The 26,990-nt window shown below is 45.7% G+C and overlaps 1 protein-coding gene across 1 annotated transcript in view; it reads left to right on the plus strand.

The window, feature by feature from the left end:
- TERB2 (telomere repeat binding bouquet formation protein 2) overlaps nucleotides 1-25,980 on the plus strand; it is a 46,248-nt gene extending 20,268 nt beyond the window's left edge. Inside the window, exons 4-5 of the mRNA XM_073579601.1 lie at nucleotides 425-508; nucleotides 25,838-25,980. Of these exons, the coding sequence (XP_073435702.1) occupies nucleotides 425-508; nucleotides 25,838-25,980 (227 nt within the window). The remainder of the gene's footprint in view (nucleotides 1-424; nucleotides 509-25,837) is intronic.
- The last annotated feature ends 1,010 nt before the right edge of the window (nucleotides 25,981-26,990 follow it).

The following is a 26,990-nucleotide window of genomic DNA, read 5'->3' on the forward strand; positions in this document are numbered from 1 at the left end:
GATTCTATGATTCTATGATTCCATGCAAATAGATATTTTTAGCAATAGAAGTTAATGGAAAAGATATACAACTCTATAGGCATGGAGCCTCTGGCGCAGATTATGTCATATTTTTCTTGTAAAATGTTGGCAACCTTTACGGAAACAAGAAAGACAATGTGTTTGCATCTAAATTGGAGCCTTCATCATAGGTTATGTCATATTTTCCTGATGAAATGATAGACACTGTGTTGTTGCACCCTATTATAAGTCATTATAATCCACTGGGCTCCGTTGGTGTCCATCATGTGATAGAGTTGAATCTGATAAATGTTGCAGTCGCCATCTGTAGCTGTTTTCAGCACCTGCACACCAGTTTTTCAGAGCTGGTTATACCCGTGTTACTTTTATAGTGAAAAATCTAAAAATGTATTTTTCATGGCAGAAATCAAAATGAAAATTGGTAACTTCTTATGGGAACAAGATAAATCCTCACATATCCAACAGGTCAGTAAAAATATAATTCCAGGTATTAAAATACGCATACAAACCCATTTCAGGACTCATGTTGGAATAATATAAACCTATAGACCTAATCACTTATTACCTGAAAAAAGATTGTACTGCAAGTTACACCAAACAATAATACATTCTCCGAGAAATATCCTCCAAGGTAGTAATCTTCCACAATTTTTTAAATACATCCGTATCCCCAAAACATATGAGAACAGCATGATGCTTTTAATGTTAACATTCAATTATATGAGTGTATTCAAGTTGTGGTAACAAAGCGGTTTTTACCCACAACCAGGGGAGGATTAAGGGTAGCCAGGGCCCCAGGCTGTTCAGACTCTGTGGGCCCCCGGTCATGCGACGAGGTCATGCGATGGGGGTCATCATATACATGTATATACTGCACACACACCGGGGCTCTGCATACAGCTATAAACGTATATACCGCGCACACATCGGGGCTCTGCACACAGCTATACACATATATACCGCACACGCTGGGGCTCCGCACACAGCTATACACATATATACCGCACACACCGGGGCTCTGCACACAGCTATACAAGTATATACAGTGCACACACCAGGGCTCTGCACACAGCTATACAAGTATATACCGCGCACACATCGGGGTTTCGCACACAGCTATACACGTATATGAAGCACACACCTATACACTTATATACCGCACACACTGGGGCTTCACACACAGCTATACACATATATACCGCACACACCGGGGCTCTGCACACAGCTATACAAGTATATACCGCGTACACATCGGGGCTTCGCACACAGCTATACACGTATATGCCGCACACACATATACACTTATACCGCACACGCTGGGGCTTCACACACAGCTATACACATATATACCGCACACACCGCGGCTCTGCACACAGCTATACAAGTATATACAGCGCACACACCAGGGCTCTGCACACAGCTATACAAGTATATACAACGCACACAGCTATACACGTATATACCGCGCACACCCTGGGGCTCCACACACAGCTATACACGTATATACCGCGCACACAGCAGGGCTCTGCACATAGCTATACACGTATATACCGCGCACACCGGGGCTCCGCACACAGCTATACACATATATACCGCTCACACAACGGGGCTCTGCACACAGCTATACACGTATATACCGCGCACACAGCGGGGCTCTGCACACAGCTATACACGTATATACTGCGCACACAGCGGGGCTCTGCACACAGCTATACACGTATATACTGCACACACAGCGGGGCTCTGCACACAGCTATACACGTATATACCACGTATACACCGGGGTTCAGCACACAGCTATACATGTATATACCGCACACACTCGGGCTCTGCACACGGCTATACACGTATATACCGCGCACACTCCGGGGCTCCGCACACAGCTATACACGTATATACTGCGCACACACCGGGGCTCTGCACACAGCTATACACGTATATACCACGTATACACCGGAGTTCAGCACACAGCTATACATGTATATACCGCACACACTCGGGCTCTGCACACGGCTATACACGTATATACCGCGCACACTCCGGGGCTCCGCACACAGCTATACACGTATATACCACGCACACAACAGGGCTCTGCACACAGCTATACATGTATATACCGCGCACACAACGGGGCTCTGCACACAGCTATACACTTATATACTGCGCACACACCGGGGCTCCGCACACAGCTATACACGTATATACCACGCACGCACCGGGGCTCAGCACACAGCTATACACGTATATACCGCACACACTCGGGCTCTGCACACAGCTATACACGTATATACCGCGCACACACCGGGGCTCAGCACACAGCTATACACGTATATACCGCGCACACTGGGGCTCTGCACACAGCTATATACGTATATACCGCACACACCGGGGCTCTGCACACAGCTATATACGTATATACCGCGCACACAACGGGGCTCTGCACACAGCTATACACTTATATACTGCGCACACACCGGGGCTCCGCACACAGCTATACACGTATATACCACGCACACACCGGGGCTCAGCACACAGCTATACACGTATATACCGCACACACTCGGGCTCTGCACACAGCTATACACGTATATACCGCGCACACACCGGGGCTCAGCACACAGCTATACACGTATATACCGCGCACACTGGGGCTCTGCACACAGCTATACACGTATATACCGCACACACCGGGGCTCTGCACACAGCTATATACGTATATACCGCGCACACAACGGGGCTCTGCACACAGCTATACATGTATATACCACGCACACAACAGGGCTCTGCACACAGCTATACATGTATATACCGCGCACACAACGGGGCTCTGCACACAGCTATACACTTATATACTGCGCACACACCGGGGCTCCGCACACAGCTATACACGTATATACCACGCACACACCGGGGCTCAGCACACAGCTATACACATATATACCGCACACACTCGGGCTCTGCACACAGCTATACATGTATATACCGCGCACACACCGGGGCTCAGCACACAGCTATACACGTATATACCGCGCACACTGGGGCTCTGCACACAGCTATATACGTATATACCGCACACACCGGGGCTCTGCACACAGCTATATACGTATATACCGCGCACACAACGGGGCTCTGCACACAGCTATACACTTATATACTGCGCACACACCGGGGCTCCGCACACAGCTATACACGTATATACCACGCACACACCGGGGCTCAGCACACAGCTATACACATATATACCGCACACACTCGGGCTCTGCACACAGCTATACATGTATATACCGCGCACACACCGGGGCTCAGCACACAGCTATACACGTATATACCGCGCACACTGGGGCTCTGCACACAGCTATACACGTATATACCGCACACACCGGGGCTCTGCACACAGCTATATACGTATATACCGCGAACACAACGGGGCTCTGCACACAGCTGTACACTTATATACCGCGCACACACCGGGGCTCTGAACACTGCTATAAAGTACACGTATATACCGTGCACACAACGGGGCTCTGCACACAGCTATACACGTATATACCGCGCATACCGGGGCTCCGCACACAGCTATACACGTATATACCATGCACACACTGGGGCTCAGCACACAGCTATACACATACCTTATATACCGCACACACCGGGGCTCTGCACACAGCTATACAGGTATATACCGCACGCACACCGGGGCTCTGCACACAGCGATACAGGTATATACCACGCACACACACCACTCACTCTCTCCCCCTCCCGGTGACGGCTGCACTGCGCAGCTCCTGACGCTCTCGCCTCATGTATGTAAAGTGCACCATGGAGACATAAGAGCTGCGGCCTTGGAGCACCTCACTCTGACAGAGGCTGCACTGGAAACACGGTCAACACATCCACCGGCGCCATTTCCTCCACAAAAATTTCCTACCAGAAGAGGATGCTGCGCGCTGTGGGCACTTCCGCTCTCTGGTCTCCTACCACTTTCCAAAATGGCTGCCCTAGCAACCGCCGCTTAGCAACCGGGGTCTGCACGGACGGACTAGGCGGCGCAGTTAGTGGCAGGTAAACAGCACCGTGCCGCTCTGCTCGGACTGCGCTCCTCAATGGGGCAATTTACCCTGGGCTGGAGGCCCCCCCCACTCCACTGGGCCCTGGGCTACCGCCCAGATTGACCTCATTATAATCCGCCACTGCCCACAACGTACAAGAATGCTTGGACAAGTTATTCCATCACATCTACAGGGCAGCTCCATATATAGCTCACCCTCACCCCAAGCCTCTACCAGAGACATCATCCCAGCATGGGATACCAGTTTTACTCATATACCAGCATGAGTTATGACTAGAGTTGAGCGACTTTTGGTTTTTTAGGGTCGCGTTTCGTTTCGTGAAACCCGACTTTTCCAAAAGTCGGGTCGAGCAAGATCGTCCGATTATAGGGAAAAGTCGGGGTCGTCCCGAAACACGAAACCCAATGTAAGTCAATGGGGAATAAAAGTCGGCAGTGAGAGGAGGACAGGAAACACACCTACAGTGCCCATTTGAATGCCAAAAGCATCAATTCTTCTTACTTAAGCTTGTCAACCTTAATTAACTTCATAATACAAGTTACGCACTGAAAAATGGGGGTTATTTGGCTAAAGTTGTGGGGGGGGAGGGCTGGCTGCAGGTTTTCATGTGCCCTGGGCGAAAGAGCGCCCCTTTAACACATACCACAACTCATCATGCTCCGATACGGCAGAGAAATAGCGGTATAGTACAATGAAAAATACCTCACTTTTTACATCTCATGACGAGGCCCATCTATTTCTCCATACAGAATCATTGGTCCCATATAATGTTTGAAACAGTATATGATGAGCTCCACATAATGCTACAGTATATGTTGGTCCCCATGGATGAAGCTCCACTGTCTTATGGGCCCAAATAATGCTCCAAATATAATGGGCCCCATTTCTAATGCTCTAGTGTATAATGGGCCCTGTAAATGCTGCTCCAGTGTCTGATGTCCACCTTTGGAATGTTCCAGTGTATGGTGGGCCCCATCTATCATTCTCCAGAGTATAGTGCTCCCCAAAAATTGCTGTCCCAACATTGAAAACAATCAAATAAGTCTCCTCGCTAGGGAATCCCTGTACTTGTCTGGACTCCTCGTCGTCCCCATCTTCCATCTCACTGCACAGTATTTCAACTTTGCAAGTGCTGTGATCCTGGGCAAGCAGGGGGGGCCCACTCGTTGGCGACGGCACTGGCACAGGGCCCCTGATAGTACGGTGGTGTGTCTGATGGCGGGTGGGCCGAACCTGCACTTTCATCTGCAGCTTCCTCTTTGTCACCGTGTAAGATGGAACTGTATATGGGAAGGGTAACCTGAGTTTCATCAGGGTCAGATTCAGGTCGTGTAGCGTGCGAGGGGAATGTAGTGGTCTGGGTCAATGTACCAGCAGATTCATCGAGCAGTGGCTGGGCATCAGTGCACTTGTGTCGCCCCCAGGAGTACGGTCGCCACAGTGGCATTACCTTCTTCCTAGGGAGTGTGATGTCATGCTTGGGAGCAACGAAGGATCTCTCTAGCAGGTTAACTGATTGGGCGGCGTTATTCCCACGAGTCATGACCCTCCAAACAGCGTTCATGAAGGCAAAGTGTTTGTTTTACGTGGGCAGTATGGTTGCAAAGCTGAACCTTAAAGGAATGTCCAGAAGGGCACCACCAGGAGTGGAGCCTACGGTTAAATTCGACTCCACCTGGGAAACCTCAACCATGCCAGCTACAGAACAGATGCACACATTGCAAGCTTAATTCCGTTAACGAACGAGACTCCGTCATGCCCCGCAGTCCGAGTCCGGCTTACTAGAGGGACACGTGAGGCTCTGGCACATGAGATTGGCCAATAACTGGTGTGTCATGCCCTTACATGTCCGTGGCTGCATGGGCGCTACACTGAAAAGGCCAGCGTTTGTCGCTTACAGGTGCAGATAACCCGCTGAACAACGTTAGTGATGGGGATCACTGATTACAATTATTACCCGCGAACAATGATTTCCTAGTAAGTGCAGGTCAACCGCAGTTCCGGAATTAGGCCTAACCGTCATTCCTGAAAAAATGAAAAACTTACGTGTGCAAACCACAGGTGCTGTAGCTTGCTTAACAGCTCGCCAGCCGTTCTCACGCCCAGTATGGATTACACGTGATTGCACAAATGTGAGAAAGGGTACCGTATCCCCAGATAACATGTATGGATAGCGTACACATTCAAAATATATGTCTATACATCAGGAGGCAGGCTCAGACGGTGTTAGGCCCAGTATGGATTGCACGTGATTGCACAAAGGTTAGAAAGGGTACCGTTTCCCCGGATAACATGTATGGATAGCATACACATTCAAAATATATGTCTCAGGAGGCAGACTCAGACGGTGTTAGGCCCAGTATGGATTGCACGTGATTGCACAAAGGTTAGAAAGGGTACCGTTTCCCCGGATAACATGTATGGATAGCGTACACATTCAAAATATATGTCTCAGGAGGCAGGCTCAGACGGTGTTAGGCCCAGTATGGATTGCACGTGATTGCACAAAGGTTAGAAAGGGTACCGTTTCCCCGGATAACATGTATGGATAGCGTACACATTCAAAATATATGTCTCAGGAGGCAGGCTCAGACGGTGTTAGGCCCAGTATGGATTGCATGTGATTGCACAAAGGTTAGAAAGGGTACCGTTTCCCCGGATAACATGTATGGATAGCGTACACATTCAAAATATGTCTCAGCAGGCAGGCTCAGACGGTGTTAGGCCCAGTATGGATTGCACGTGACTGCACAAAGGTTAGAAAGGGTACCGTATCCCCAGATAACATGTATGGATAGCGTACACATTCAAAATATATGTCTATACATCAGGAGGCAGGCTCAGACGGTGTTAGGCCCAGTATGGATTGCACGTGATTGCACAAAGGTTAGAAAGGGTACCGTTTCCCCGGATAACATGTATGGATAGCGTACACATTCAAAATATATGTCTCAGGAGGCAGGCTCAGACGGTGTTAGGCCCAGTATGGATTGCACGTGATTGCACAAAGGTTAGAAAGGGTACCGTTTCCCCGGATAACATGTATGGATAGCGTACACATTCAAAATATGTCTATACATCAGGAGGCAGGCTCAGACGGTGTCAGGCACAGTATGGATTTGACGGCCCAGATTACACAGCGGAGGAGCAGGGAGAGGTAAAGATTGCAAATGCTGGGGCCCTGCCCAAGCAAGGGGGGCCCACTCGTGGGCGTCGGTACTGGCACTGGGCCCCTCATAGTACAGCGGTGTGTCTGACGGCGGGTGTGCACCACCACCGTCAGAGACACTTGATTGCACTATGAGGGACCCTGTGCCAGTGCCCGCGCCCAAGAGTCGGCCTACCCACCTGTCCAGGGCAACGGCACTCGCACGGTGTCGTGCGCTAGGTGGTGACCCCGGCCATGGGGGGGGAGGCAGCACAGTTAGGGAGTTTTAGAAAGTGGCCTATGTTGATGTTGGACATTCAGCTGATGCAAAAGGCGAAATAGGTGAAGTCCCAGGAAGAGGTGGACCAAAGCAAGCCATTTTTCTGTCACCCTATGTGTCATCAGGGGAAGGTGGGACAAAATCCTTGGAAACCCATGCATGGTTCATTTTAATGAAGGTTAGATCATCCACATTTTGGGTTGACAGACAGGTCCTTTTTTCTGTCAGGATTGATCCAGCTGCACTGAAGACTCTTTCTGATAGCACACTTGTAGCTGGGCAAGCGAGCTCCTGTAAGGCATATTGGGCCAATTCAGGCCAGGTGTCCAGTTTAGCGGTCCAATAGTCAAAGGGGAATGACCTGTGTGGAGACCATCGATATGGGAGGAAAAGTAGTTTGTAACCATAGTTGACAACTGCTGTCTCCTGTCACTTTTCATCGATGCAGTATTACCAGTTGTGTGAGCGGTATTTGAAAAATCAGTCCACAACATTGTCATGAAACCCCTGTCTCCAACGCCACTTCTGCTGTGTGTACCACGAACACCTCTGCCAAGCTGCCCCCGGCCCGTACGGCTCGTGTGAGAACCATCACCGCTGCTGTGTGCTGGGAATGCCTCAAGCAACCGATTTACCAGAGTTCCTTGTTTATTAGCCAATATTAGGTCAAGGTTCTCCTGTGGCATGATGTTTTGTAATTTGCCTTTATAGCGTGGATCCAGGATGCTGGCCAACCAGTAGTCGTCATCGTTCATCATTTTGGCAATGCGGGGGTCCCTTTTTAGGATCTGCAAGGCATAATCTGACATGTGGGCCAATGTTCCCGGTGTCAATGATGCACTGCGAGTGCTGGGTGGAGGAGCACTTTCTGGCAAATCCACATCCCTCCAGTCACGCACAAACCCTGTACCAGACCTTGCCACGCCAACATTTTCACTTGCCCCACGAGATGCATCCTCCTCCCCTAAGTAATCATCCCCATCATCATCCTCCTCCTCTTCTTCCTCCACCTCGTCCAGGAGAGGTCCCTGAGCAGACAATGGCTGAATGTCATCAAAGATTCCCTCCTCCTCTTCCTCCTCATCAACATTGGCTGCAGACGCCTGCTCCTTAAGGTGCGTCAAAGTTTGCATGAGCAGACGCATAAGTGGGATGCTCATGCTTAGGATGGCGTCGTCTGCGCTTACCAGCCGTGTGCATTCCTCAAAACACTGAAGGACTTTACAGAGGTCTTTCAGCTTCGACCACTGCACACCTGTCAACTCCATATCTGCTCTCAAAGTGCCTGGCCGTGTATCCTCCCACAAATGCATTATGGCCTGCCTCTGCTCGCACAGCCGCTCCACCATGTGCAGGGTGGAGTTCCACCTTGTTGCAATGTCGATAATGAGGCGGTGGTTGGGAAGGTGGAGCAATCGCTGCAGCTTCTGCATACGAACGGAGTGTACAGGCGACCGGCGGATGTGCGCGCACAGTCTTTGCACCTTCTGGAGCAGGGCTGTTAACTCCGGATAATTTTTGAGGAAGCACTGCACCACCAGGTTCAAGGTGTGAGCCAAGCAAGGTATGTGGCTGAGTTTTGAAAGGGCTATGGCTGCCACAAAATTACGGCCGTTATCACTAACTACCTTGCCTGCCTCAAGATGTACACTGCCCAGCCATGACTCAGTTTGTCGCTTCAAGTACTCGGCCAGCACCTCGGCGGTGTGTCTGTTGCCCAAACACATCATCTGCAACACAGCCTGCTGACGCTTTCCACTAGCTGCTCGATAGGGGGACACATCGTGTGCAACAGTGGCAGCTGCAGATGGAGTGCTCGTACGACTGCGCTCTGTGGACGAGCTTTCGCTTCTGGAGGAGGAGGAGGAGGAGGAGGGTCGAACGCCTACAGCCAACTGTTTCCTATACCGTGGGCTAGGCAGCACTGTCCCACCACCGCTGTCCCCTGTGGACCCTGCATCCACCACATTAACCCAGTGCGCAGTGATGGACACGTAACGGCCCTGGCCATGCCGACTGGACCATGCATCAGTTGTGAGGTGCACCTTTCCGCTCACTGACTGCTTGAGTGCATGGACAATGCGGTCTTTCACATGATGGTGGAGGGCTGGGATGGCTTTGCGAGAGAAGAAGTGGCGACTGGGTAGGTCATAGCGTGGTACTGCATAGGCCATGAGTTCGCGGAAAGCTGTGCTTTCCACCAACCGAAAGGGCATCATCTCAAACTAGATTAGTTTGGCAATGTGGGCGTTCAAACCCAGTGTACGCGGATGAGAGACTGAGTACTTTCTTGACCTACTCAGTGTCTGGGAGGGTGAGCTGGACTTGAGAGCTGCATATGGTGGAAGTAGCGGTGGACAGGGCGGACTGAGAGAGGGTTGATGATGGTGATGGAGTTGGTGTTCTTTCTGATGGCCTAGAATCAGTCTTTCGTTGATATAACAGTGGGATTCCCTGACTGCTGTGGCCTTGCAACGACACCTCAACATTTGCTGCTGTGCTAACCGGTGGGCTTACAGTGGGGGAAACAATGTAGCGTTGCTGACTACCTTCGTTGTGATCAGTTGCACATGTGGCACTTGAGGTTTGGTGTTGTGTCCACGCTTGCAAGTGCATGCTGGTTAAATGTCTAAGCATGCAACTGGTATTCAAATTTTTCAGATTTTTCCCTCGGCTAAAGGTCTTTGCGCACTTCTTACAGATAACCTTGGCCTGATCATGAGGATTTTGTTCAAAAAAGTGCCACACTGCACTCTTTCTACTTTGGCAGACATTTTGCGGCCTAGCACGCTGTGATCTTTTGACCCTCTGGACAAGCTGTCCAGCAACTCTTTTGATGTTTGGAACCTGTCTTTGGAGTGCTACGGGCCTGCCAGATAACAGCTGTTGCGATGTCGATGTCTGCTGTGGATGCTCCTCATCTGAGCTATTGGAAGCAGCACCCTCTTCCCCCAATGGATGCCAATCTGGGTCAACAACTGGGTCATCCATCACCTCCTCTTCTATGTCATGTGCACCTTCCTCTGTGTCACCGTGTATGGTGGTATAGTGTGCGGGAAGGGGCACCTGAGTCTCATCAGGGTCAGAATCTGGTTCTGTACACTGCGAGGACAATGTAGTGCTCTGAGTGAATGTACCAGCAGAATCATCCATCAGCGGCTGTGCATCAGTGCACTCCATGTCAGATTCATCTTGGCCTGGGTAATTCACCATTTGACTTGATAATCCAGGCATGGTATGTGAAAACAGCTCCATGGAGTAATCAGTAGTATGGCCTGCGTCATCCTTCAATCTTGGTTGGGGTGAAGGACACAAGGAAAGGTGTGGTTCATGAACATGAGCCTCCAATGACGACTCAGTGCTTTTACTTTTTACAACTGAAGAAGAGGAGGCGATAGAGCTGGAGGCTGAGTCAGCAATGTAAGACAAAACTTTTTCCTGATGCTCTGGCTTTAAAAGCGGTTTGCCAACTCCTAGAAAACTAAGCGTTCGAGGCCTTATGTAGCCAGACGATGACGCAGGCTCAACACCTCCTGCATTCGGTCCTATTTTGCTCTTGCCACTACCATCAGATCCACCACCAACACCATCATTACCAGCTGCCAACCCCCGCCCAATTCCACGGCCTCTTCCACCAGCCTTCCTCATTTTTGGTAGAAATGTAGACAAAATCCAACAAACTATATAGTAATGTAAAACAAGGTACAAGGTGTCTATAGGACAGGGGAGATTTTGAATTTCTGCAGACACTTGTGGACACTGGACACTTTTGGATTGTGTGAGGCCCACTGATATCTGAGCGCTATGTGACAGGCTCGATGGCACAGCTGTGACCAAAGTGACTAGAGGATAAGGGAGATTTTGAATCTCTGCACACACTTTTGGACACTGGACACTTTTGGATTGTGTGAGGCCCAATGAATATCTGAGCGCTATGTGACAGGCTCGATGGCACAGCTGTGACCAAAGTGACTAGAGGATAAGGGAGATTTTGAATCTCTGCACACACTTTTGGACACTGGACACTTTTGGATTGTGTGAGGCCCAATGAATATCTGAGCGCTATGTGACAGGCTCGATGGCACAGCTGTGACCAAAGTGACTAGAGGATAAGGGAGATTTTGAATCTCTGCACACACTTTTGGACACTGGACACTTTTGGATTGTGTGAGGCCCACTGATATCTGAGCGCTATGTCACAGGCTCGATGGCACAGCTGTGACCAAAGTGACTAGAGGATAAGGGAGATTTTGAATCTCTGCACACACTTTTGGACACTGGACACTTTTGGATTGTGTGAGGCCCAATGAATATCTGAGCGCTATGTGACAGGCTCGATGGCACAGCTGTGACCAAAGTGACTAGAGGATAAGGGAGATTTTGAATCTCTGCACACACTTTTGGACACTGGACACTTTTGGATTGTGTGAGGCCCAATGAATATCTGAGCGCTATGTGACAGGCTCGATGGCACAGCTGTGACCAAAGTGACTAGAGGATAAGGGAGATTTTGAATCTCTGCACACACTTTTGGACACTGGACACTTTTGGATTGTGTGAGGCCCAATGAATATCTGAGCGCTATGTGACAGGCTCGATGGCACAGCTGTGACCAAAGTGACTAGAGGATAAGGGAGATTGGATTGCTTTTAAAAAAGCAGTTTGCGGAGCAGTGGGTAAACAGCAATGCCAGCCTGTCAGGAAGCCTTAAAAGGCAGCCCAACAACCAACACCACTGATACACCACAATATAGCCTCCCCTTGCACTGCACACACAGTGACTGGTGTGTTGTGCAGGCCAAATTGCTAGCAGCAGAAGCAGTTTTTTTTTCTTCTCAGCAGGACAAAAAAAAAAAATTGGGATTGCTTTTAAAAAAAGCAGTTTGCGGAGCAGTGGGTAAACAGCAATGCAGGAATGTCAGGAAGCCTTAGAAGGCAGCCCAACAACCAACACCACTGATGCACCACTATATAGCCTCCCCTCTCCCCTTGCACTGCACACACAGTGACTGGTGTGTTGTGCAGGCCAAATCGCTAGCAGCAGAAGCAGTTTTTTTGTCTTCTTCCCTGCCTAACGCTCTCCCTACAGAATCAGCAGCAACCTCTCCCTATACTGAGATCGGCAGAAGTAAGATGGTGGTCGGCGTGCACGCCCTTTTATACCCCCTGTGACGCCCACCAAAGCAAGCCAATCACTTGCATGCCCTTCTGAAAGATGGTGGTGACCCCTGCCTATGTCATCACGTTGCCCACAGTGTCCGTGGATCCTGATTGGCTGAAAAAGAGCGCAAAACAAACTTTTGAAACGCGACTTTGGCGCGTAAGTCGCCGACCTCGTGGCCGACCTCATCCTAGGGTCGGGTTTCATTTCATGAAACCTGACTTTGACAAAAGTCGGCGACTTTTGAAATTTTTCGACCCGTTTCGCTCAACTCTAGTTATGACATATTGATACATAATGTTGTTGTTTTTTTTTCTCTTTTTTTAATTAAAGGGGATTTCCCCACAAACAAAACTTAATTTTAATCAATAGATCTTGGAATAATAATCTTTTGCTTCCTCCCCTTGCCAAGAATCAGACCATGCTCCTGCACTCTCAAACACAGCCATTACACAGCACACAGCAGGGGCACATTTATAAGATTATTTCAGCACAGGAACATTTTATTTTAACACATCCAATTGTGGAAATTATTATTAATCCAAGATATATTAATTAAAATTAACTTTTGTTTGTGGTGAAATCCCTTTAAGCTTTATTCGTTTCTTTTCAAGTGCAACAATTTACATTATCTGTGTCTTGTGTATCCAGTGGTCAAGAAGATATAAATAGTCATTGTTATCTTCCAGTATAGGCATAGAGTCAACAAAGGCTTCAATTATAAAGAGTATGTGTTTATTAAATGTGTCCATCTGCAAAGGAAAGCATAGTGTACTATACTTGTTTATGCAATAAAAATGATATGCTGACACATACTGCTTCAGGATATGCCAATTAGGGCAGAGTCACACTGCCGTATTTTTTGTGCGAGAATCGCATCATAAAACTTGCACTGGCTGTCGGCTCTCCTGACCTGAGCATGACAGCTGCATAGTAACCCATCACGCTGTCATGCTCAGGTCAGGAGAGGTGCCGGCCAGTCCGTTCAGTGCGATGTGATTATCGCACGAGAAATAAGGTAGTGTGACTCCAGCCTTACATCCATATGTGAAATCGTACCTCTGCATTTTTTGCCAGGTGATGCCACTGTTCATTTTGAGCAATGTGAGGTGACACAAATGCAGTTCTCTTGTTTGCTATGATGTGTGGTTCTGCCTATGCAGGAAACTTCTGGGTTAAGGCTATGTGCCCACGTTGCATTTTTAAGTGTTTCCGCTGTGCTTTTGCTCACTATACTGAATTTGACAGTTCAGAGAAACTTCCAAATTGTGTAACTAGAGAAACGTTTTTTTTTTTCTTCAGCGTACAGATCTAGAGGATGAGCCATTGAACCCTGAATATGATGAGAGGTAGATTTAGTATTTTAAACATTTAATATGGTGTAAGCTATATACACACACACACACACACACACACTTGGAACTAGAAGTTTACTTACACTATATAAAAAGACACATATGCGTGTTTGTTTTTCTCAATATCTGACATGAAATCAGAATAAACTTTTCCCATTTTAGGTCACTTAGGATTACCAGAATTATTAATATTTGCCAAATGCCAGAATAATGAGAGAGAGAGAGAATGTTTTAAGGCATTTTAATTGCTTACTGCAAAGTCAAAAGTTTACATACATTTTGTTAGTATTTGGTACCATTGCCCTTAAACTGAATGACTTAGTGTGACGGACTCAGCTTCTGCTGAGCCCATCTTGCTTTTTAGAGTGGACTCTCTGGACCGTGGCACCCACCCACCTAGGGTGAGCTGACCTAGTGAGAACCCACCCCCTGTACAGGGAGTGTCAGGGGCAAGACCAAGGGGGTGAGCCACCACGACTGCTGGGACCAGACGGCCGGCTCAGGGGGACACTACGGGAGTGTCTAACGACCAGGGACAGGCAGGAAACAAGACAAGACAAGAGGTAAGTGCAAGGTATCTTCATTAAGATCTTCAGGATCACATTCAGTGTAAAAACGTGAGAACAAGCAAAACGTGCTAAGTGTGTGCGTGGGCAAACCAAGGTCCATAGCATGGTACGTGCCAGGTGGCACGCCTAGGTACAGGTAAAGGCACAATGGCATCGGACTCCGGACCGCTGGCAACAATCGACATGATCAAGGCATCAGGCTGTGGACATCAGCTCCGGACATCAGGCCGCAGTCATCTATCTTACGATCTCTGGCAGCGATCGGCAGGTACCGGGCATCGGGCAGGCAAACCAGGGTTCAGGCAAGGAGGCACGTCAGATATCCAGGCATGGTGCGTGTTAGGGAACACGCCAAGGTCCAAGGCTAGGTGCGTGTGTAGGGGACACGCCAGGGTTCACAAAACGAGACAAGGTGCGTGTGTAGAGACACGCCAAAGCAAAAGGTAAGACAGAGTGCGTGTGTGGAGACACGCCAAGGCACAAGGTAACAAAGCAGAGTCCTGCGCGTGCAAAGAGGCACACCAGGGTCAGGCGAGGGAGAGTCCTGCGCGTGCAGAGAGGCACGCCAGGGTCAGGCGAGGCAGAGTCCTGCACGTGCAGAGTGGCACGCCAGGGTCAGGGTTCCAGGACAGGGTTAGGGCCTGTGCGTGCAAGAGGGCACGACAGGGGACATGGCAAAGACTGCGCGTACTTTTACAGAAGCACGGGGAGGTATGCCATGGGCAGGCGAGGGCCTGCGCGTGCTTTAGAGAGCATGCAGAGCACAGTGCGGAAACAGCGTGAAGTGCAAGGGAGCACAGAGAGCACTGGCTAGCTGATCGGGCTGCAGCACTGACAGACGGGCAAGACTCCAGCGAACCCGACTGAGGCATGGCAGGCGACACAGCTGTCACTGACCAACGAGCACGGCTGAGGCACAAGCAGGCGGGCAGGCTAGGGCGGACACGGCTGAGGCACAAACAGGAGGCTAGGAAGGCCAGGCGCATGCAAAGGGCACACGAAGAAACAGAGCAAGGAAGACAAGACAAGAAACCAGGGAGAGCTTAGACAGAGTACAGAACCAGGAACGGAAGCATAGGCAGAAACACGGAATCAGGTCAGAGCAAGAACAGAGCTAGCAGCGGAGCGTAGGCCGAAGCCCAGAGCCGGGCCAAGGGAGAACCTTGGGACTAACCTAGAAACGTACAAGAGAGCATAATAGGAAAGAGTCTAGCAGCGGAGCGTAGGCGAAGCCCAGAGCCGGGCCAAGGCAGAGCCTTGGGACTAGACATGGAAAGGAGAACAAAAGGAAAGAGAGGAGGAATGGTGCGTGTGCCAGGGAGCACTACAGAGCACCATAGGAGAGAGCGAGGCAGAGCAAGCAAAGACTGAGACCATAGGGTGGAACAAGGCAGAGCAAGGCAAGGTACGAAACAAGGCATAGAGAAAACAGGCAAGGGAGAGAATAGCAGAAGGACTACAAGTCCAAGCAGGACAAGGACGAACATGGCACAACGGACAAACATAAGACAAGGCACGGGACAAGAGATGGAGTACGAGCACGGAGCGTGTGCAGAGATGCAGGACAGAGCAGAGAGCAAGGGCACAGAATAGAGGGAGCGCCCCACAGACCAAGCAGCCATACAGGGACACCACACAATACTCAGGCCCTGATCATAGGAAGGGGCGGTCTAATATAGGGCATAGCACCTCCTCTTCCGGGTCAGGACCAGGGGAGAACTTCCTAGTTCAGATGCTCCAGGATCACAGAGCGCAGTCACTTGATCAGGGTTTCAGACATGACGAGATGATTCCAGAACCAGACAGTGCAGGATCCTAGGAAAGGTCACATGATCAGAGTTTCAGACATGACGAGATGATTGCAGAACCAGACAGTGCAGGATCTTAGGAAACGTCACATGATCAAGGTTTCAGACATGACGAGATGATTGCAGAACCAGACAGTGCAGGATCCTAGGAAAGACACAAGATCAGGGATTCTAGACATGACGAGAAGATCACAGAAGACAAAGCAGAAACGCAGGCATCTTGCAGCTCAGCAGACATGAGATGAGTGTGCACACTGCTCTAGGGAACAAGCAGGATAGCAGACATGAGATGCGCGTGCACACCGCTCCAGGGTCATGAGGCAAAACAGACATGGCGGACATAACAGACATGGCGAGCATGACACTTAGGTCAAACCTTTGGGATATCCTTCCACAAGCTTCTCTCAATAGTTGGTCGGAATTTGGTCCCATTTCTCCTGACAAAACTGGTGTAATTGAACCACGATTGTTGATCGCTTTGCTCACACCTACCCTTTCAGCTTTGCCCATAAATTTCAAATAGGACTGAGATCAGGGCTTTGTGGTGGCCACTCCAAAACATTGACTTTGTTATCCTTAAGCCAATTGTCACCATTTTGGCAGTAGGCTTTGGGTCATTGTCCATTTGGAAGACCCATTTCCGCCCAAGCTTTATCTTCTTGGCTGGTGTCTTGAGATGTTGCTTCCGTATTGCCACATAATCTTCTTTCTCATGATGTCATCTATTATGTGAAGTGCACCAGTCCCTCCTGCAGCAAAACAACCCCATAACATGATGCTGCCACCCCCCGCGTTTCACAGTTAGGATGGTGTTCTTAGGCTTCCAAGCTTCTCCATTTTTTCGCCAAATGTAACGATGGCCATTATGACCAAAAAGCACAATTTTTGTTTCATCAGACCACAGGACATGTCTCCAAAAATTAAGATGTTTGTTCCTGTGTGCATTTGCAAACATTAATCTGTCTTTTTATGTATCTTTTGGAGTAATGGCTTCTTCCTGGCTGAGTGGCCTTTCAGCCCATGTTGATACAGTACACTGTAGATATTTACACAATCTTACCAGCTTCCGCCATCATCTTCACAAGGCCTTTTGCTTTTGTGATATGCACATGTCGAACCAAAGCATGATCATCTCTGGAACCCAGAACCCATCTCCTTTCTGAGCGGTATGATGGCTGGACAATCCCATCTTGTTTGTACTTGCGTATAATTGTTTGTACAGATGAACAAGGCACCTTCAGGTATCTTGAAATTGTACCTAAGCGTGAGCCAGATTTGTGCAAGTCCACAATTCTCTTCCTGATATCTTGGCTAATTTCTTGAGACTTTCCCATGATATTACAAAAAGAAGCAGTGTGTTTCAGGTGTGCATTAAAATGCATCCACAGGTCTATCTCTAATTAACTCAGATGTTGCCAAAAAAACAGTCAAACCAAAATCAGAAGCTTCCAAACACATGACATCATTATATGGGCAGTCCAGAATTGTTTAAAGGCATAGTAATCTTAGTGGATGTAAATTTTTGACTTTGCAGTAAGTAATAAAAATGCCTTAAAACATTCTCTCTCATTATTCTGGCATTTGGTAAATATTTATATTAATATTTAATTATGGTAATCCTAACTGACCTAAAACGGGAAAGGTTTATTCTGATTTCATGTCAGATATTGAGTAAAACATGCATATGTGTCTTTTTATATAGTGTATGTAAACTTCTGGTTTCAAAATATTATATATATATATATATATATATATAGATATATAGATATATATATATACATATACACAGCTCTGGCAAGAATTAAGAGAACACTGCAAAATGTTCAGTTTGTCTGAAAATATATTTTTGTGCAAAATGTAAATTGCTCTTTTATTCTATAAACTACTGACAACATGTCTTGGAATTCCCAAGCACTAAACTTTGTATTTATTTTCAGAAAATGAGAAATGGGCAAAATAACAAAAAAATGCAGTGCTTGCAGACCTCAAATAATGCTAAGAAAACAAGTTCATAATCATTTAGAAACAACAATACTAATATTTTAACTCAGGAAGAGTTCTGAAATCAATATTTTGTGGAATAACCATGATTTTAATCACAGCTTTCATGCGTCTTGGCTGCTTTCCACCAGTCTTTCACACTGCTTCTGAGTGACCTTATGCCACTCCTGGTACAAAAATGTAATTTAAGCAGTTCTTTGTTTGATGGCTTGTGACTATCCATCTTCCTCTTGATTACATGCCAGAGGTTTTCAATGGGGTTCAGGTCTGGAGATTGGGCTGGCCATGACAGGGATTTGATGTGGTGGTCTCTTAATTTTTGCCAGAGCTGTAATATATATATATGTTTATTTATTTATTTATATTGATAAATGTCAGAATGCTTGAAAAAAAGGAGTTTTGCAACGTGTTGCTTGTTAAAATTTGTGGACATTATATTTGTAGCCATTATTGAGATATTATGACTTTATTTTGTTTACAATTCATTGGATCGCTGCTGTCTAGCTTGTAAGCTCTGCACTGAAGCTGACCAGGATTAGTAGGTAACAGTACACTCTAGCGATCTAGGCCAGCTTCTAATCAGCTTTAAACTAGTACTTACAAGCTTAATAGAAAAGAATTAGCAAGCATTGTTGTTCTGTGGAAGAAGTATTCGGTCTGCAATTCAACAAGCTGTAAACAAATGTTAAAGTGGCCGATTCATTAAGACTGGCATAGCACTCCCCTGGCTCCACCCATTTAGACAGCTGAGTCAAACTGTCAGAAAAACGTAGAAAAGCCTCAAAACTTGTGCAACTCCCCACTGCGCAAGAATTTTGCAACTTTTCAAAGATTTTAGGCTATTTTTCTAGCGAAAAAGCTTTGATGAATCTGCTCAACTGTATTAATATTTTAAAAATAACTAAAGTATTAATTAGTGAATTGCTCAATTACTTGTATTAACAAGCACTATCCAAAGATTCCCATTTATTAAAATTGCAACAAATGTAAAAATGAAGCTCTCTTGTGTCACATTTTAGAACATCTTTTGTGCTAACATCAATATTGTTTTCTGTTAAGATCCAGGACTGATTGGGAAAAATCAGAGGCTCTGCAGCTTCACACCCTTCATAAGTACCCCGAAAATAACATGTTTTCAGGTAAAACAATCATAACAAGTTTATTGACCCCTTAACGACAGCCGATTCGCCTTTTAATGGCGGTCATTAAGGGTGCTTAATTCTTAGTGCAGCTGTACATGACAGCTGACACCCTGCAGTATCGGACCAGACCGGTTTTGCTACTGATCGAGGCCGATAAACCCCTTAAATACTGCTGTCAATCACAACAGCAATATTTAAGTTGTTACAAGGGGTCACAACACCCCCTTAGTAACCATCGGACCCCCCACGATGAGAATCGATGGTTACCATGGTACCCCGAGGTCATGTGATGACCCCAGGGTATGGTGACCTGTGAGATCCAGGAATAAGATGGGTCTCACAGGCTGAGTCAGTGTGTGTCAGTGAGACACTGACTGCTCTTATGCACTGCTGTACATGAGTACTGCAGTATATGAGACCACTGATCAAAGTAAAAATTATACATGTCCCACAGTGAAAAAGTGTAAAAAAGTGAAAGAAACGGAAAATAAAACATGTAAAAGAGTTAAAAACACAAAAAAGCACACAAAAATCACTAAAATCCGTTTTGCCACTCAAAACTCACCGTTTCTGATAAAACAATAGCAAACAAAAAAGTACACATAATTGGAATCGCCACATCCGTAATGACCTGCTCTGTAAAGCTGTCACATTATTTATTCCGATTGGCGAACACCGTTAAAAAAATAAAAAACACGCCCAAAATGTCGCTTTTTCATCATAGTGACTTACAAAAAGTGAATAAAAAGCTATTAAAAAGTCATATGTAAAAAATCTGATACAAATGAAAACGTCAAACCCTCCTGCAAAAAAAACAAGCACTAATAAGGCTCATTTAGCGAAAAAATAAAAAAATTACAGCTCATGCACGTATAAAGAGGGTCCCCAGGATGCGCATATGTGCATGAGGTAATAGCACTCTGGATAGCCTTTTTGCAAGCATAATTTATTCACTATATACGATTTAGTTTTGCACAATACTATTACCATGGCCTTACATATTATTTATTTTGCTGTCTAAGATGAGTATGTGATAATTAGTCAATGCACTGGCATTTCATTTATGCACTTGCACTTTATCACTTACTAGTCCTTACTTCATTATTTGCACGCATTCCATTTATGCACTTGCACATTAATTCTTACCAGTTCCTACCTCATGTTTTGCACGCAATTCTGATTGTATGCAGTACTTCTTTTCATGATATGCCGATATATTTGGTCATTACCTGTATACTCTAGTGTCCCCTGTGTTGTGCCCTTTTCCTTGGTATTGGTCCCCGCCCCTTTCACATTCATTTTAGTTCATGGTATATTCTTTAATAAACTTTTGTAATAACTGGACATTGTTTTTGGCACTTTTCTTTTTCTGTCCATTGTAATTCCAAGTTGTCCTTCATGATTATCCATGCGTGCAGAGTTTGTGGTTATAATTAATTTTCTCTTACATGTTGTTATCTCACATTATTTATTTGGGTGCACTTTTCCTTGAGTTCATTGTTTAGCTCTCAGAATAGCAAGATGCAAAAACAAGTTAATTTAGCTAAAATATTGTTTTTAGTGTGTAAAAATAGCAAATCAAAAGGAAAATTATGTAAATCTGGTATTGCTGTAATCATACCGACCCAACGAACAAATCGGTCTTATGACTTTTACCATATGGTGACTGAAAAATTTAAATAAAAGTGCTCAAAATATATTATGTACCCCAAACTGGTACCAAAAAACTCTGTAACTAGTCCCGCAAAAAATAAGCCCTTGTACAGCTCTATTCGCCAAAAAATAGCATTTTTATTGTGTTATAGCAGCAAAACCTAAAAAAAATATGAATCTGGTGTGAGGTAGCGCTGTCATCTAGTAGGGGATCACTCGCTTGGCAGCGAACAAAACACATCCGGCACCAGGTTTTCCATAAAAACATAGCAGTCCATGCGGTTTATTCACCCTCATAAACCACAGCAGCAATGTACCACAGCTTCATATCACCAGCATAGCGTCCATTAAACAGGCTATTCAGCCCCAGTGTTATCTCACCCGTCAGGGTTCCTTATGCAGCTTATCAGGATGTTTTATGTTAGTTCCCTCCAGGGAGCTCTCAGGCACACATCGCCCTTGCACACGCCCAGCCGCTCCACAGGCTGTTAGTGAGGAGATCCTTCTCCTCACGGGACCTTCCAAACTGGACCAACCTGGTCCCAGCATTCACCCCCTGTGACCAGACCTCAGGTACCTTATATGGTCCATAACCACACCCACAGGTGATCACATGACTATGACCTCACCCAAGGTCCTATTGCACACAGCAACACAGGCTTCCCTGACACATTGTAACGGAATGTACTACTCAGCAGTACCTCTGCTGATCATTATGATCTTTCAGTATCCTACACCTATCAGGGTAATGGAAATGCTTATACGGCTGTCCTGGGACACCCACACAGTGCCCCCTAGCGGACACAGCGGTCACTGCACCACACTGGTATCACAATAATCTGTAATCACAACAACCTGAAGAATAAATCTGCTTCATCACTTATACTGCACAGTGAACAGTGCAAAAATAATAAGAACTATTCTTGTACTGCTGTCTATTTGTTCATTCTACCTCCCAAAAATTGGAGTATGGCTTGGCTCTCAATTATCCTGTGCGCTCTGCTGATTGCTTACATCAGGGGTTTCTGTGTAAGTTCCCTAAAACCACAATTCAGAGAACCCCATATGCAACCACTCACGTATGAAGCAGATGGAGTCACTTTGGACTTGTCTGTGGTCCAGCAGTGTCCCATCAGTTTAGGCGTCTTTTTGCGCACAACTGTGGACAACTACAGATCTGTGTATGCATAAAAAGATGCAGACACCAAACGTAGTACGAAGTATCTCCATCTACATCATGGTGGGTGGTTTCCTCGGGCTTTCATCGGAATCGCATTTTCGTGAGATTTACACAGAAACCCTCATGTAAGTGCTCAGCGTAGAATATGATCCTAGCTTTATCAAATAATATTATATTCCCCAAAATGTTACTAATAAAAACCTTAATTTATCCCGCACAAAACAAGCCCACACTCAGGTCCATCATCTGTCACTGGAACTATAGGGGGTTCCCATGTTACTGGTAGAACAAAGATTCTTGAAAAGCGTCAGGGCTCCCGCCCCTTCAAATTAAATTCAGTGAATTCTGCACTACCAAATCCAAATGCCCCCCTCCTGTGCCCTACTGTGCCTAAACCACAGTAAGAGGCCACATGTTTGTCATTATTGTAATGGACAGAAGCCACTTAATTTACAGGTGCGTATCTCCAGAATGTCAAGATGGGTACAATATGCCGCTACACTGTATGGGGGCACAATGTATGGGTACTAGACTGCAAGTTTTGCAATTCTCCAGAATAAAGCACAAAGTGGATGTTACAAAATGGTTATTGCAGGCTTAATGACTTTACTGAGAGGTGCAGTTTCTACAATGGGTTCACTTTTGGTGGTTTTCTACTGTTCTGGCACCTTCGGGGCTCTGCAAATGTTGCCCGCAAACTATTGTAGCAAAATCTGTGCTCCAAAAGCCAAATAGTAATTACAATTTGCCAATGAAGCCAACTGATCCCTAACTAAAGATGGTTAAAAATTAACTTTTAATAATCGATTTAAAGAATACGATTAAAAGATACGACAGTCAGTGTGTATGAGGGGAGATCGGGATATAACCGTTTTTTCGCTATGCTCACAATATAAAAACTCCCTATATCCCACACTAGTGAGTATTAATAAGTATTAGCTTGGTGCGGCCGCTACCATCTGCTCCCTAATATTGTTGCCAATAACACAGACTGACTGAAGCTAGTAAAACCTAAAGCCTCCCCGAGACTCTCCGTAAACTCTTAATGTTGCTCTTATTCGTTCTCGTCTGGACAGCTGCAATTCTTAACTAATCAGTCTCCCTCTTACTAAACTCTACCCTATCCAATCAATCTTGTATGCAGCAGCCAGGACCATATAACTCTCCAACCGTTACACCGATGCCTCTACCCTGTACCATTCATTGCACTGGTTGCCCATTAGTCCATTATAAAGTTATCACTCTCATCCACAAAGCTCTCCACAGTTCTGCACCATCTTTTGTTCTGCTATTGACTTAAGAAAAATATCCTCAATAATGCGAAACTCCCACTCCCATCTCCAAGACTTCTCACATGCTGCGCCACTTCTTTGGAATGCACTACTTAGTACAATTGGATTAAATCCCAATACCCCCAGTTTTAAGTGTGCCCTAAAAACCCACTTCTTTAGACTGGTCTTTCGCCTCACATCAGTAATGTAACTATTCCAGTTTTGCCTTTTCAAAATTTTCTTCAAAATCAGGCCCCTCATAGCATCTGTTTACACACTCTCCATGCACTTTCTATTTGTACTTAAACAGATACTGGTTGGTGACTGGTTCATGCAGCATTATTTGAATACCCTATTTTATATTGATGGCTGGACTGTACAATACAAGCACATTTTACCATTTAACATTTGTCTCCCCTATTTCCTCATAGGTTATAGGCTTGCGATCAGAGCCCTCTGTCTTCTTGGTATCTGTTGAATTATGTGTTCACTCTGTTAAGTTTTTGTCTGTACAAGTCTACACTGAATTGTAAAGTGCTGCGGAATATGTTGTCGCTATAGAAATAAAAAAATATTATTATAAAATTATTAATTTTATTGGTATCCTTGAGGTAGGCCTGGAGTTGATCGTTACATGGGTGAAAATGTGTATCCACATATCTAGATAAATTAAAGGCTGGCCACAGCAGAAACGTTGCCACACCACATGGGCTATTAAAGTCCACTTTTGTTTATCATTTATATTATTCATGCAAATGGATATTTATATGGAAGGCTTTCCAATTCATCTGTACGGTGCTGTTCCCTTTTTTCTTCTAGATGAATTATCAGTTAGACAACCTATACGAGAAATCATAGGTTGTCCTGGTGGATTAGTGGCATTTTGGGGATGTGATAATAAAACCCTCAAGCGGGTGGCATTCTAAGTACAAACTCCTATTCCTTTTTATTTAATATGAAGAGGGAGGTTTCCGGTTTAGGTGATCTTACAGCGCTGCCCAGTCCAGATCGAGAAAAGTAGGTTTTAAAAATGTTATTTGCAATTAAATCAACAAGTTCTGGATTCTGTGGGGGGATCCTGTAGGTGGAGCAGCAGCCCTTTTGATTCACACGTTTACCACAGGGTTGTGCCTGGATGCACAACCACTAAAGGTGAGCCTTTGACTAACCTTTATCATTGGTGGTCTTGGTTGATGTGCATATGTTGAGATTTCTTTCCTTCCTTTATATGTTTATTCAATATGCCATCTTTATGTCCTTTTATTTTTTAATTGTGCTAATTCCTAGTATACTTCTTAGTAAGGTCTTGTTTCAATTTACAATAGGTCCACGTATCATTCAATATACTCAGATTCTGCATGATAGAAGGAAATATCCATAACCACTGTACTGTGTGCACTCTCACACAAGCTTATTAGACCATGATATGTGCATGCTAACAAGCTTGATAGCCTGGTGACCCAGGAACCGTCATTAAACCATGGCAACGAACGGGCCATCGCGATGAAGCTGATTGGAGGGGAGAGGGAGCCCCCTTCCCTCTCCCTGTCTTCTAAATGCTATGATCAATATCAATCACAGCATTTAGAGAGTTAAACTGTCGGAAGCGGTGCAGGTACCACTCCTGGCAGTGAGAGCTGGGTGTCAGCTATGATGTTAACTGAACACCCTGTGGCGATCGCGAGCGACAGCTTCTATGAGAGCAAAATCGCCATGACGTACCCAGTATGTCCAACGTCTGGAAGTCATTCCCTTCCATGAAGTACTGGGTACGTCTAAGTTCAGGAAGGGATTATTCTGTTGTTCTCATATGCAAAAAAAACCTGACAATTCAAACAGTCCTTATACAATAAAACACCCAAATGTACCATAGGAAACGGTCAAACTTGCAGATTTGTATTTAACAACTTCAATAAGGTCCATTCAACCAGCCAACAATTGAAACCTAATAAAAAGAAGACAAGTGGTAGCACAAAAATGCTATTGAAATCAACTGAAATATCAACTAAAAAGCCTCTCTAAATATTAAAAAAAAAAAAAAAATACTAAAAACAGAAGAATATAGAGGTAAAACAAAATAAGTTGCCAACTGCAAATATTTGAAATTACTCTGAATAAACTGTAATATTTCTATATCGTTAAGAACATTTTTTTATTTTTCATTTTGGCTTTTCTCAGGTTACACTTCCATTGACCAGCTGAAGAAATTCTCTGGAGAACTGCATGATTTTATTCCAGATGCTTCAGAATATTGTGTTTTATATGTTCATGGGGACTGCAGCGACTTTTCATCAATTAAAACTGTTCACAACAAAAAATAGGTTCATTATCTTTCCTCCATAATAAGTGTTCATGCATGTATTTCAATTTTATTTTTTTGTGCAACACATAATATAAATTAATACAGTTTTAATACTTGTTCTGCATCATTTAAAGTTCATCTCTCCCAAATAAAGGTGTGATATTTTACAATGTATTTAATTTAATAGAGAATCGTTTGGAGCTAAATAAAGAATGGGTATCACGATTCCACCACACTGTGAGTGACAGCGTAATCACCCAATCTGAGGCAGGGGCATGCTGGGCTGTTGGTATTGTGATTGACAACCCAGCTGCCCAATTTTTCAGGTGCCACAGTACCAGTCTCAGGACATTTTTCAGTGGGCGGAGTTCATGCTTTGCTCTAGCCCCAGTGTGGCTATGGAATGTGCTCCTCTGCGCGCCTATTGCTCCTGTGCTGCTGTCTTTCATCTTCCCTTCATCTACAGGATCCTTAGTATATGCAGCAGTCTCAGCCTCCTATGATGTGTATACCCCAGTCTCAGCCTCCTATTATATGTAAAACCCAGTCTCGGCCTCCTATAATTTGTATACCCCAGTCTCGGTCTCCTACACTCCCTGAGCCAAGACTGGGGTATACACATTATACACTCCCTGACAGAAGTTATGTTGCTTATCCATGTTATGTAAATAAAAGCTTATAACCTGACATTAAATTCATCCATTGGTTGTATAAATTATTCTTTTGAAAGCTGAAACTGTCATGAATGGGTCACCGAGGAGGATGGCAGGAACAGGCTAAGCCACCAGAAGACCAGAGAGGTTGGTAACTAAGCGAATTGCAGACCCCTGATCCTATCCGCACAACTAGCAGTAGCCGTGGAGCGTTCCTACGATGCCCTAGACGCTTCGTCACAGCCGGAGGACTAACTAAGCCTAAAGACAGAAAGATGAAATCTAAACTGCCCCGGAGCAGATCCCCAAAGGAATAGACAACCCCCAAACATATATTGTCAGTGAGACAAGATGAGACACAAACACAGGCAGAGAG

The sequence above is a fragment of the Dendrobates tinctorius genome, unplaced genomic scaffold, assembly GCF_039654945.1.
Source record: "Dendrobates tinctorius isolate UK_male_01 unplaced genomic scaffold, ASM3965494v1 ptg000062l, whole genome shotgun sequence".
NCBI classification, from domain to species: domain Eukaryota; kingdom Metazoa; phylum Chordata; class Amphibia; order Anura; family Dendrobatidae; genus Dendrobates; species Dendrobates tinctorius.